The sequence below is a fragment of the Zea mays genome, chromosome 1 (assembly GCF_902167145.1).
Source record: "Zea mays cultivar B73 chromosome 1, Zm-B73-REFERENCE-NAM-5.0, whole genome shotgun sequence".
NCBI lineage: Eukaryota > Viridiplantae > Streptophyta > Magnoliopsida > Poales > Poaceae > Zea > Zea mays.
The window spans coordinates 112,893,071-112,905,554 of record NC_050096.1 but is presented as its reverse complement, the minus strand read 5'-3'; the positions used below and the strand labels follow the sequence as shown (position 1 = coordinate 112,905,554).

The window sequence follows — 12,484 nt, the reverse complement described above, 5'->3', positions numbered from 1 at the left end:
CGTATACTTATAGACAAATTAAAATAATATATTATCTTGGGTTAGCAAGTTTAATCATAAGTCAAATAAGTATTTATCTCCTCTTTAGAGCATGTGATATGATAAAACAATGGTGTTTAATGTGTAGCCATTTTTATTACGAAGCTAACACAATTTGAACAGATCAAGTCGGAGTTAGAATGAGAAAGTTATGAATTTTAAAAGTTTACCATATTTATTTTTATACTAAAATTTATTATCTCAGATTTATTTTACTTAATTTAAATAGTCTCGGACTACAGCTCTTATTTGGACAAAGGCAGGGTTCTTTTTATAAATGTCAGGGGCTGTTTTAAATGACCTTTAACCTAACTAGGACGTCGAGTTAATTTAACCGATCCCGGGGGACTCTTTTGCAATTTGTACGAGAACAAAGGATACTAGCACACGCGAGCCATCCGATCAGTTTTCAATGCCCCGGATTAGATCCCAATCCCTATGCACAGATACGTGATCCCCCCTCGGATCCAACTCCCACGGTCAGGATTTTATTAAAGCGAGATCTAATCTGCGTCGACCATTTCACCATCGATGGCCCAGATTCCTACCCGAACCGACACCCCGCGATCTAATCGAATCCGTTCAACTATGGATCTACGGTTAGCGCGCACCACCTCCCATCTCCAACACCCAGCCACGATGGTGGCCATCCCAATGCGGTGGCGCCATCGCCGGTGGCACGCGCCCCGACGCTACCACACCCTAGGCACACATCCATGCGGTTCTGGACGATGTAGGGGTCGAGGCGGACCAGATAAAGGAGATCTTACCAGAATTCGAGTAGCGTCCCGACCAGCCATAGTGGATGGGGGTACGACGGCAATGGAAAACTCCGGTAAGCAATCCACGGAGCTCCAATTGATTTTGCATGGAGTAAGCATGTGCACGCCTTCGCCATGGTCCGATGTTTCTCTCGATCCGCTTCCCAAGGGTTGAGGTGCTGCACAGCTTGATCTCTACGGCGGCGGCCTCCAGCATTCACCCGTGGTCGCATCCCCAGCTCGACTTGGGCGTTTTCGGCTTGGGCTTTCTAAGCGATGGTCCATTGGTGGGGTGTTGGGCGACCGGTATAAATACCCAAGGCACGGACACCGGGAACGGGGAACAGGGCCGCGACCCCTACGAACCCGGAGGCTAACATCCGCGTGACCATCGGGGTTCTGTTGAAGATAGAGAAGATAGCTCTGACATAGATGGCCCACACATCAATGAATGTGGGGCGCGTGGGAGGACGAGCTGACATCTCAGCCCCACGGTACAGCTAGCGCAAGGGCAAGGCAATGCAGCGTGCGTGGTGTGAACGAGAACGGGAGGCTGGCGGGTGGGCCTCGCGTGTCGGAGTGGTTTTCAGGCGCAAGGTGGAGGTGGGCTGAGGTTTAGAGGTGAGCTGGGCCGAGCGGTAGGGGTAGGTAGACTGGGCCGAGAGGAGGTTCGGGCTCGAGAGCTGTAGATGTTCTTCTTTTTTAAAAAATTTCTATTTCCTACTTCAAATTGGATTCAAATTCAAATCTGAGTTTAGATTTTTATTTCAAACAAAATGCACAGTCAAAATCCAGCATGATGCAATAATATATTTTTATTATTTATTCCATTCAGACAAATGCTCTTAAATATATATAATTCAATATGAATAAATCATATAAAGTATTTCACCACCTATTAAATTAAGAAAATAGTTTAAATACATAGTCAAAATTTAGTATTTACCATTTATTCAGCTTTAGGAAACTAGCTCCATTTCATAAATTTATTAAAAGACACTTTAAATTTTAAATCTCTAAAAGAAATTCCTTAAATCTCAAAATTAGGATTTTGATGCTACACGAGGCGACGTGACACATGTTCTTCGCAGCCGTACAACGCACTCTTTCCAGGGAGGATTCCTTCTCCCTTTAGGACTAGTTTGGGAACCACAAAACCGGAGGGGATTGAAGGTTGAATAAGAAGCGGATTCTAGCCCTTCCAATCCCCTTCGGTTTGTGGCTCACAAACTAGCTCTTGAGACATATTTGTATCGCAGGTTTATTATAAAGAAATATAAGGATTGTTTGTTTTTCGAAAATGTCGACGCACGACAACAGTAAAAAGTGGTTCTTTCTAGTAGTACTAGAGAAGGACAATGTTTTAAGCCCGAAAAACATCAAATATATGGTAATACATATCTTTATTTTGTAGAGAGAATATGTATTATCATCTTGTAAAGGTAGATGCTAGTAAACCAGATGTAGTTACTAGATTTTTATATTTAATTTGTTGATGTGAGGCCTGACTTGTAGTTGCTTAGTTGGGTGTAAGTGTATGGAAAGATGACATGTATCTGTTCGACAGGTGTGAAAAGGTGGATGGTGTTGACATATGTGAGATTCTCGTAGTGCCATAGGCCACCATCAAGGTAGTTATTTTTGTTCTAATAAATAAAATACATCAGCAACGAACACGTATGATTTATATATGTATGGATGGATATAGATGGAGCTTTGTGTATAATTTCCGTTGGACCCGGTCCTCTTTTGGCTTGGCTTTCGGCGTTGGTTGCGAGGTCTCCTTCGTCAGCTGGACTGCTGCGGTTGTTGAATTGAGAATTGAGAATTGAGAATTGAGATTTGAGATTTATTCAAATTCGTTGGCTCGCTTTAAATATAAAGATCTTGTGCGCACGCATGCGGACTTTGGACCGTATAATCCTGCGTATACTGTATATATATATATTTACCCTACGACGTGCATAGCCTCATATATACTCCATATCAATCATCCAGAAGGTCAAACTCTCCCCTGTTTCGACTTGGTTCCCTGCTCCTGCCCTGAAAGGAGTTGTCTTGGTTCCCTGCCCCTGCCCTGAAAGCAGCAGTTGGAGAGTCGAATCGTCCTTCTTCTCTCCGGCGGGAGGAGGCGGGCGGTGGGCGGTGGGCGGCGGCAGGACCGTGATGACGAGCAGCAGCAACAACGGCGGCCGGCCAGACGACGGCGGCGAGGTGGTCCTGGACCACGAGTACCAAGAGGTACGCACGTAGGTTATCGATGGAATCGGTAACACGATCGAGACCCCGTCGTCCATCCATCCATGGTTCACGGATCTATCATTCCGCTAGTCGTAACTAATCTGGTATGCATGGTAGGAGTACGTGAGGAACTCGCGGGGGATGAGCCTCTTCGCATGCAGATGGCTGCCGGCAGTTGCAGGCAAGAGGGGGAGGGCTCCAGCTCCAAAGGCGCTCGTCTTCCTCTGCCACGGCTACGCCGTGGAGTGCAGCGTGACGATGCGCGGCACCGGCGAGCGCCTGGCGCGTGCCGGCTACGCCGTCTACGGCCTGGACTACGAGGGCCACGGCCGCTCCGACGGGCTGCAGGGCTACGTGCCGGATTTCGACGCGCTGGTGCTGGACTGCGACGAGTACTTCACCTCGGTGGTGGCGGCGGCGGCGCAGTCGCAGTCCAAGGACGCCCACCAACTTCCCCGGTTCCTGCTCGGGGAGTCCATGGGCGGCGCCGTGGCTCTCCTCCTCCACCGCCGGCGCCCCGAGTACTGGAGCGGCGCCGTGCTGGTGGCGCCCATGTGCAAGATCGCCGACGACATGCGGCCTCACCCGCTGGTGGTCAACATCCTCAGGGCCATGACCACCATCATCCCGACGTGGAAGATCGTGCCCAGCAACGACGTCATCGACGCGGCGTACAGGAGCCAGGAGAAGAGGGACGAGATCCGCAGCAACCCTTACTGCTACAAGGACAAGCCGCGACTCAAGACCGCCTACGAGCTGCTCAAAGTCAGCTTGGACCTCGAGCACAACCTCCTCCACCAGGTCAGGATAATCCGTTCTAGATCGATCATCTTCTTCCTGCTTATATAATATATTTTATTGCCTTTAATTTCTTTTTCTTCATCATTAGTATTATTAATTATCTGTTTATTCTCCCAATACAAAATCACATGCGTATGATATGCTGTGGCCCTTCGGCCGTTGTCATCTTCTCACAGTATTATTATTAATATAATAATAACAATAATAATAATAATAATAATAATAATAATAATAATAATAATAATAATAACTATAACGATGTGATTCACGAGATATATAGATGTGGATGGAGATCTACCAACCTATTCAACGCTTTCATTCCAGTTGACCAATTAAATTAGTGGCTTGGTCCATCACCGACATGTTTACTAATAATACGGAGTTATCTTTTTTAACAAGGCAAAAAGATCACAAATTATTACTGCTCCCAAATATACAGTCCAATACTAGCACGACATTCACTGTACCTGTATTTGTCATTACTTAAAAAACAATTATATTACCTGTTTCCATTAATTAGGAAGAGAGTTATATACCTACTATGAAAACATTTTTTTAGGTATCCGAGGAAACACATAAAAATTGACTGAAAACAAACTCTAAATCAACATAGGGGTGTTTGGGTTTAGAGACTAATTTTTAGTCCATCTATTTTATTTCATTTTAGTGTCTAAATTGTTAAATACGGAAATTAAAATAGAGTTCTAGTTTCCGTATTTGGTAATTTAGGGACTAAAATATAATAAAAATGAAGGGACTACCTTTAGGATAGGATTGAGGCCAGTGATTGGAATTACGGTGGTTATATTATTTAAAGCCTCTCACTCTCAGTACACATACAAAGATACTTTTTCTATCCTAATTAAAGAACACAAGTTTAGCATAGTATCGAGTCAAATCATTTTGAGCATGATTAAACCTATACAAAACAACTACCGATTTTAAAGTACCTGCCCCTCATTCCAACTTTTTACGCTACATCGATCATCTAGCATCTACACGAGACCCTACTATGCTTAAGTTGTTGGTAAGGGTGTGATGGAGATTGGAGTGGGTGTGGAGCCATGACAATGGCGCATATATGTGCGTCATATACTTTATTGAAGGTGCCTCCTCATCCCACCTTGATGGTTCTCTCTTGCTGAAAGCACAATCCAATCCTTATCCCTGGGACAACGACACTGTTGGCGCGCGTCGTGAACAACCCTGAAGGCACATTGTTGGTCGATGAAGTTACACATCTGGGAAGCTAGAGTTTTAACGTAGAGCTGAATCTATTATCACAAAAGTTTGGTAAAACAAGTGTTTAGAGAAAATAGCAGTGAGAAAGCTAAAAAAATAGTATTCTTATATATACTGACAATTATGACATGCTGATTGTTGAACTATGTTTATATGTTGCGTGCGTGCAGGTGTCGTTGCCGTTCCTGATCGTGCACGGCGGGGCAGACAAGGTGACGGACCCGTCGGTGAGCGAGCTGCTGTACCAATCGGCGGCGAGCCAGGACAAGACGCTCAAGTTCTATCCGGGCATGTGGCACGCCCTCACCTCCGGCGAGTCGCCCGACAACATCCAAGCCGTTTTCCAAGACATCATCGCCTGGCTCGACCACAGGTCACCCGACACGGAACAGGAGGAGCTGGTGTCGTCGGAGGTGGAGCAGAAGGCCAAGCACGACGACCAGCGCCACCAGGAGCAGCTCCAGGACGGCAACAAATAGCTAGCTGCTTGCTTGCCTGCTGCTTTCTTCTCTTTACAGAACGAACCGTTTCATTTGGTCATGCATGGATACACATCATGTCTCAGTGATACGTACCGACTAAATTAAATTATTAGATCGACCGCGCTTACCTAGAAATTAAACAATCAGCTGTTCGACATCATATATCATCAGGTCCTTTATTAATTTTAGACTCCAACGTGATGCATTATATATATGGTTTACTGCAGCAATCTAGCTACATCATATACCTATCTACATTATCGCCTAATGAGTTAGATATGAAACTTTACATTAATGAAAAAACTCGCTTCTATTTTGATAGAAGAGGAAATCTGTATATTCCGGCGGGCAAAAGTGAAATTAAACATCTATTGGAGGAAGATGATAACACAAAATACTTCTAATTAGTGGTAAATGGCAAACACCAAAAATAAAGAAAATATAGTCTCAAAGATGATAATGGGGTCCGCATAGAAGAAGTGGGGCTCAGAAGTCACATTACTAACTATTACAAAGGTCGTCGCTTTGGGAGACCCGATCAAAACATGATTTAAATGGATGAATCGTTTACTCACTATATCAACCAAGTTTCTGAGGCGGAAAATGATATATTAATTGCACTCTTCTATATAGAAGAGGTTCGGGAAGCTATTTTTTATATGGAACATAATAAAGCTCCGGTACCGGATGGTTTCCCAGTCAAGTTTTATCAAGTTTTCTAGGAAGTCATCAAGAAAGATTTGATGACATTGTTCATGGATTTACACAATAATAGTCTTCTTGTGCATAGTCTAAAGTTTGGGATCATTACCCTAATTCCTAAGAAGGGTAATGCTATCAAAATTCAGGAGTACCGACCAATTTGTTTGCTAAATGTGAGTTTCAAGATAATTACTGAAGTTCTCTCGAATAGAACCAGGAAGATCGTAGATAGGTTTATTAGACATTCTCAGACAGCTTTTGTTAAGTTTATACTCCAACGTGATGCATTATATGGTTTACTGTAGCAACCTAGCTACATCATATTCCTATCTACATTATAGCCTAATGAGTTAGATATGAAACTTTACCTAAATGAAAAACTTGATTCTATTTTGAGAGAAGAGGAAATCCGTATGTTCCGGCGAGCGAAAGTGAAACATCTGTTCAAGGGAGATGATAACACAAAATACTCTCAATTAGTGGTAAATGGCAAACACCAAAAACAAAGAAAATATAGTCTCAAAGATGATAATGGGGTCCACATAGAAGAAGTGGGGCTCAGAAGTTACATTACTAACTATTACAAAGGTGAAAGTCGGCTAGAGGGGGTGAATAGACGAAACCTGAAATTTATAAACTTAAACACGCACTAAGGTCGAGGGTTAGCGTTAGAGTTAGACTCAAGTCACAAAGAGAGGGGAAACAAATCAACCAATAAATAAGGCGAGTGAACACGATGATTTGTTTTACCGAGGTTTGGTTCCAAAGAACCTAGTCTCCGTTGAGGAGGTCACAAAGACTGGGTCTATTCCAACCCTTTCCCTCTCTCAAACGGTCACTTAGACCGAGTGAGCCTTCTTCCTTAATCTCACGGGTCACTAAGACCCCGCAAGGACCACCACATACTTGGTGTCTCTTGCCTCGCTTACAAAACACTTGAGAATAAGAATGGGAAAAGAAGAAAGCCAATCCAAGCGACAAGAACTCAAATGAACACAAAAATCTCTCTCTCACAAGCCACTAAGTGTTTGAAGTGAATTTGGGACTCAGGAAGGATTTGATCTTTTGTATTGTGTCTTGGAGTGAATACTAGAGCTCTTGTATTGAATGTGATGTTCTGAAAACTTGGATCTTGAAGTTGTGGTGGTTAGGGTGTATTTATAGCCCCCAACCACCAAGGTAGCTGTTGGGGAGGCTACTGGCGATGGGCGCACCGGACACTCACCATTAGGGTTCTGGAGCAGTTGATAGTTGGCGCATTTGTCTTGTGGCACCGGACAGTCTGGTGGTGCACCGGACAGTCCGGTGCCCCTCTGACTCGCTGACTGGCTAATGCCGTGCACTGTGCTGCATTGTTCCCGCTGTCAGAGTCGACCGTTGCGCGCTGGATAGCCGTTGCCCGCTGGCTCACAGGACAGTACAGTGAATTATAGCGGAGCGCACCTACATTTTCCCGAGAGTGGCTGCTTGGCTCCTGTACAGCCCTGGTGCACCGGACAGTCCGGTGCGCCAGACCACAACACACTCAAGTCCTTTTTGCTCCTTTTGAATCGGGTCCCTAACTTGAATATTTATTGGTTTGTGTTGAACCTTATACACTAGCTTGTAATACATGAACTCTTGGCAAACTAGTTAGTCCATGTGTTTGTGTTGACGATCAACCACCAAAATTAATTATAGAAAAAGGTTAACCTATTTCCCTTTCAAAAGGTCTCTTTGGAAAACCCGATCATAACATGATTCAAATGGGTGAATCGTTTACTCACTATATCAACCAAGTTTCTGAGGTGGAAAATGATATTTTAATTGCATCCTTCTGAAGCTGTTTTCCATATGGAACATAATAAAGCTCCTGGATCGGATAGATTCCCAGTCGATTTTATCAAGTTTTTAGGAAGTCGTCAAGAAAGATTTAATGACACTGTTCATGGATTTATAGAATAATAGTCTTCTTGTGCATAGTCTAAAGTTTGGGATCATTACCCTAATTCCTAAGAAGGGTAATGCTATCAAAATTTAGCCAACCAATTTGTTTGCTAAAAATGTGAGTTTCAAGATAATTACTCAAGTTCTCTCGAATAGAATCGAGATGATTGCAGATAGGTTTAATTAGACCTTCTAAGACAACTTTTATGCCTAGACGAAACATTCTCGAAGGGGTTATTGTGCTTCATGATACTATGCATGAGCTACATAGAAACATGTTATGGACCATAATTCTAAAATTGGACTTTGAAAAGGCTTATGATAAAGTTAAATGGGATTTTCTACAACAAGCTTTGTGCACAAAAGGTTTCTCACCTAAATGGTGCACTTGGATTCAATCTATAGTTTCAGGAGGGCACGTTGGGGTGAAGGTCAATGATGATATAGGTCCTTTTTAATACACACAAAGGCCTACGACAGGGTGGCCCCCTCTCACCGATCCTTTTTAATATTGTTGCGGATATGTTGGCGATTTGTTTTTCGAAAGCCCTAGCAGTGGGTCAATTTCAAGGCGTAGTGTCTGATTTGGTAGATCGAGGTCTCCAAACTCCAATATACAGATGATACAGTGGTTTTTATGGATCATAACTTGGAATATGCTCGTAATGTGAAATTACTTGAGCAATTGTCATGTCTAAAAATTAACTTTCATAAAAGTGACTTTTTTGTTATGGGGTTGCTAAGGAATGGGACGAACATTATTCACATATTTTTTGATGTGGTATTAATATTGGCGAAAAAACTTAGTAACTGGAAAGGAAAATTTCTATCCTCCGAGGGATGATTAGTTCTTATTAATTTAGTTCTAAGCAATCTTCCAATTTTCATGATGTCTTTTCTTGAGCTACCAGCGGGGTGCGACTGAAATTGGATGTTATTCGATCTAAAAACATGTGCAAGTACTAGTTCAGGAAAGATGGAAGAGGGTATGAGTTCCGCCTTTGATCCTGCGTACGTACGTACGTATAACCATCGAGGATCCAGTCCAGTAAAAATCCATGCATGTGTATATCACAAGCACAGCAATAATATAATTACATGAACCATGGATCTCCACATCGATCGCCACTTGCTGCCATAGCTTAACTATAGATCGCCCTCAAATTAGTTAAGAGCTCTCTCTCGATCTCCCTCGCTCAATCTAATTTGCATGTGTGTATAGACTGTAGCTTCAATTTGTGCTAGTAATAAGTTGTCAAGTTGATAAATCATCATGGCCTGCGCGGCGGTCGGCCACCACCACCGGTGGAGGAGTCGGTGCTGTAGTCCGAGTAGTCGCCGCTGTCGAAGGCGAGCTGCCTTAGGCGGGAGATGTTGTCGGAGCCACCGCCGGAGAAGAGCACGCTCTGCCCGGGCTTGCCGCCGTCCTGGTGCAGATCCTCCAGCGATGCGTCGCCCTCCAGCGCGCGCACGATCTGGCTCATCTTGGGGCGGCGCTTGGCCGAGTGGCGGGTGCTGGCGGCGGCGCAGGCCGCCAAGCGCTCCACCTCGACGACGGAGTACTCGCCTCCCAGACGGGGGTCGACGAGCTCGGCGAAGCCCGTCTCCCCCGCCAGCGCGGCGCTCAGCAGCGGGCGCGCCCAGTCCACGAGGCTGTCCTCCATGTAGTTGGTGGTATCGATGGGGCGGCGCCCCGTGAGCAGCTCCAGCAGCATGACGCCGAAGGAGAAGACGTCCGACCTGTCCGTGAGCTTGCCGCTGGACGCGTACTCCGGCGCCAGGTAGCCGAAGGTGCCCATGACGCGCGTGGAGACGTGCGTGTTGGTGTCCGTCGTGAGCTTGGCCAGCCCGAAGTCCGCCACCATGGCCTCGAAGTTGTTGTCCAGCAGGATGTTGGCGGCCTTGATGTCGCGGTGGATGATCCGAGGATGGCAGTCCTCGTGGAGGTAGGCGAGGCCCTTGGCGGAGCCGAGCGCGATCTTCATGCGGGTGCTCCAGTCCATGACAGGGCCGTCCTTGGCGTACAGATGGTGCTCCAGCGTGTTGTTGGCCACGAACTCGTAGACGAGCATGCGCTGGTTGCCCGCGATGCAGTAGCCCACGAGCGACACCAGGTGACGGTGGTGCACGCGGCTGATGATCTCCACCTCCGCCTGGAACTCGCGCTCCCCCTGCCCGCTCCCGGACTTGAGCTGCTTCACCGCCACCTCCTTCCCGCTGCCGGCGAGCACGCCCTTGTACACGTACCCGAACCCGCCCTGCCCCAGCAGGTTCGCCGACGAGAAGCCCGACGTCGCTGCCGCTAGCTCCTCGTACGAGAAGGAGCTCTTGGAGAACCCCAGCGCCACGTTCGGCGAAGGTGGGGGGAGGGGAGGCCCGTGGGGGCCGGACGAGTACATCTCGCCGCTCAGGGGCGCCGCCATCGAGCCCAGCGATGGCGACAGCGGGTTCCCGCCGCCGTGATGGTGCCATCCCGGCGGAGGGATGCTGCCGTTGCTGCCATATTGCTGCCACATAGGCGGCAGACCAGCGTTGGGGTAATACACATTGCCTGCACTCATGCACACATGCATCAAAATCAACAGTTTACTTGTGTGTAATAATATATATATATACACGATCGACGTTACCTTTCTCGTCGGTGTAGAAGGGCATGTTCATTGGGGGCGGACGTTTCTTCTTCTTCTTGGCGCAGCACACGCACGCCACGATGGACAAGAGCAGAGCGAAGCCCACCACCCCAAGCACCACGCCGGTGATCACAGCGGCTGTATTATCCGACGATGAAGACGATGAAGACGACTTCTTCGTCTTCCCATCTTTAGAGCTAGATGTACTAGCACTTTTCTTTGGTCGTGGCGGTGGTGACAGGGACGATTTCGATGGGGGACTGGGAGATGAATTTGATTCACCCTTTGGTGGCGAGGGTGACTTTGAAGATGATTTTGGCGCCAAAGCTGATGCTTCTTGTGGTGGCGGCGACTTCTTGGAGGATGATGGCGAGGACTGTGGGCTAGAGGCCATTTATTGGTTTGGTCTTGTAGAATGAGGATGGAGCTCTTCCTCCGAATAAGGAGAACTCCACCCTCTTGACCTAAAGAGGGTATAGCTATGTATGTATTATTGCTAAATAGCTCTTAGTTACGGTCTGACACCCTACAACATAAAATTGAGAGAAAATGTTGCAGGTCAATAAAATGGCACAAGGTGCAACGTACAATGTTTTTTGGATTGTTTTGCATATCTCAAATTTGTTCCAACCGAAGAAGAAAAGGTAATGAAAGGAATTAATTGCTGCAATATATATTACAAGGAGAAATGCATGTGGTTGCATTCGTTTTTTCTTTATGGAGTGTACATGCATGTGCACTCATGAAACTGACTATTAGGTAAATACACACAACCTACAATTCGTCGTTCAAATAACAATTTGTAATGCCTCGGCCGTACGTGTTGTCATAGGCAAATATTACAATCATAAATACTCTCGGATCTCAAACAAGTAAAGGACATGAACAAAGAGAGATCAGATCAGATAAGGAAATCACTAATACGCTCTTAATGAGAAAATTAATATTCAAGAAAGAAATTAAACCACAAAGTGGGTGTAGCACGCCCTATGCATGTCAAAGATCTGCTGCGCAAAACTCCAAACGGATCTCAAACAAGTTAGAACGAAGAACCATTTGAAATCACGAATGCATGCATATGGACTCAATATTGTGTGTACCTTTTCCTTTTCGCTGCAGGTGATTGAGGAGGGAGAAGGAGAAAGGGGTCGTCGAAGGTGGAATGGGGGCGAGCGAGAATGAGGGAGGGAAGAAGGCATCATGCGCATCTTCCGTAGCGCCATTCAACTACCACCACATCTCTGTCTCCCTTTTATCTCCCATTTTTAGCCACCAACTCCAAATACAACCCACACATCCCTGCTGCATGATCCTAGCTACGAGACAATTGATATTCGTCGAGCTGGTGGGACAAACGTGTGTGTTTGTTGTATGGCCAAAGATAGGGAGGGATAAATTAGGTCACTTAAAACTAATTTAGGATCTTCTTCAAATATCGCTCACCAAAATAAGCAAACATTTTATATATAAATGAGCAATTATGGTTTACCTAGTGTTTTTAGTCACATCAAAGAGTTTTGCATTCAAGAGTCAATCCTTAAGAGTCTCTTCAAGATAAACATACATTCTATACAAATAATGCAACAAGCAAAGGTTGAGCAAGAGATGTGCAAACACATGAGACTAAAGATTTATCCCATGATATTGAAAGGTAAGTCCA

The 12,484-nt window shown here is 45.5% G+C and overlaps 2 protein-coding genes across 3 annotated transcripts; one reads left to right on the top strand and one right to left on the bottom strand.

Annotated features, from left to right (window-relative positions):
- Nucleotides 1-2,787: 2,787 nt before the first annotated feature.
- On the top strand, nucleotides 2,788-5,773 carry LOC100216883 (monoglyceride lipase). The gene is made up of 3 exons (NM_001143270.1): nucleotides 2,788-3,041; nucleotides 3,159-3,842; nucleotides 5,255-5,773. The coding sequence occupies exons 1-3, from the start codon at nucleotides 2,967-2,969 to the stop codon at nucleotides 5,561-5,563; spliced, it is 1,068 nt and encodes a 355-aa protein (NP_001136742.1). The 5' UTR covers nucleotides 2,788-2,966; the 3' UTR covers nucleotides 5,564-5,773.
- A 3,398-nt stretch (nucleotides 5,774-9,171) lies between these two features.
- Nucleotides 9,172-12,149, bottom strand: LOC103637769 (putative proline-rich receptor-like protein kinase PERK6). Of its 2 annotated transcripts, none has more exons than XM_008660798.3 (3): nucleotides 11,925-12,149; nucleotides 10,825-11,350; nucleotides 9,172-10,745 (listed from the first exon to the last, which is right to left on the bottom strand). In XM_008660798.3, exons 2-3 carry the CDS (start codon nucleotides 11,216-11,218, stop codon nucleotides 9,466-9,468), a joined length of 1,674 nt encoding a protein of 557 aa, XP_008659020.1. In that variant the 5' UTR covers nucleotides 11,219-11,350; nucleotides 11,925-12,149; the 3' UTR covers nucleotides 9,172-9,465. The 2 variants fall into 2 exon arrangements, with proteins under 2 accessions (XP_008659020.1, XP_008659021.1); XM_008660799.3 differs by having other exon boundaries at nucleotides 11,790-11,931.
- Between the last annotated feature and the right edge of the window lie 335 nt (nucleotides 12,150-12,484).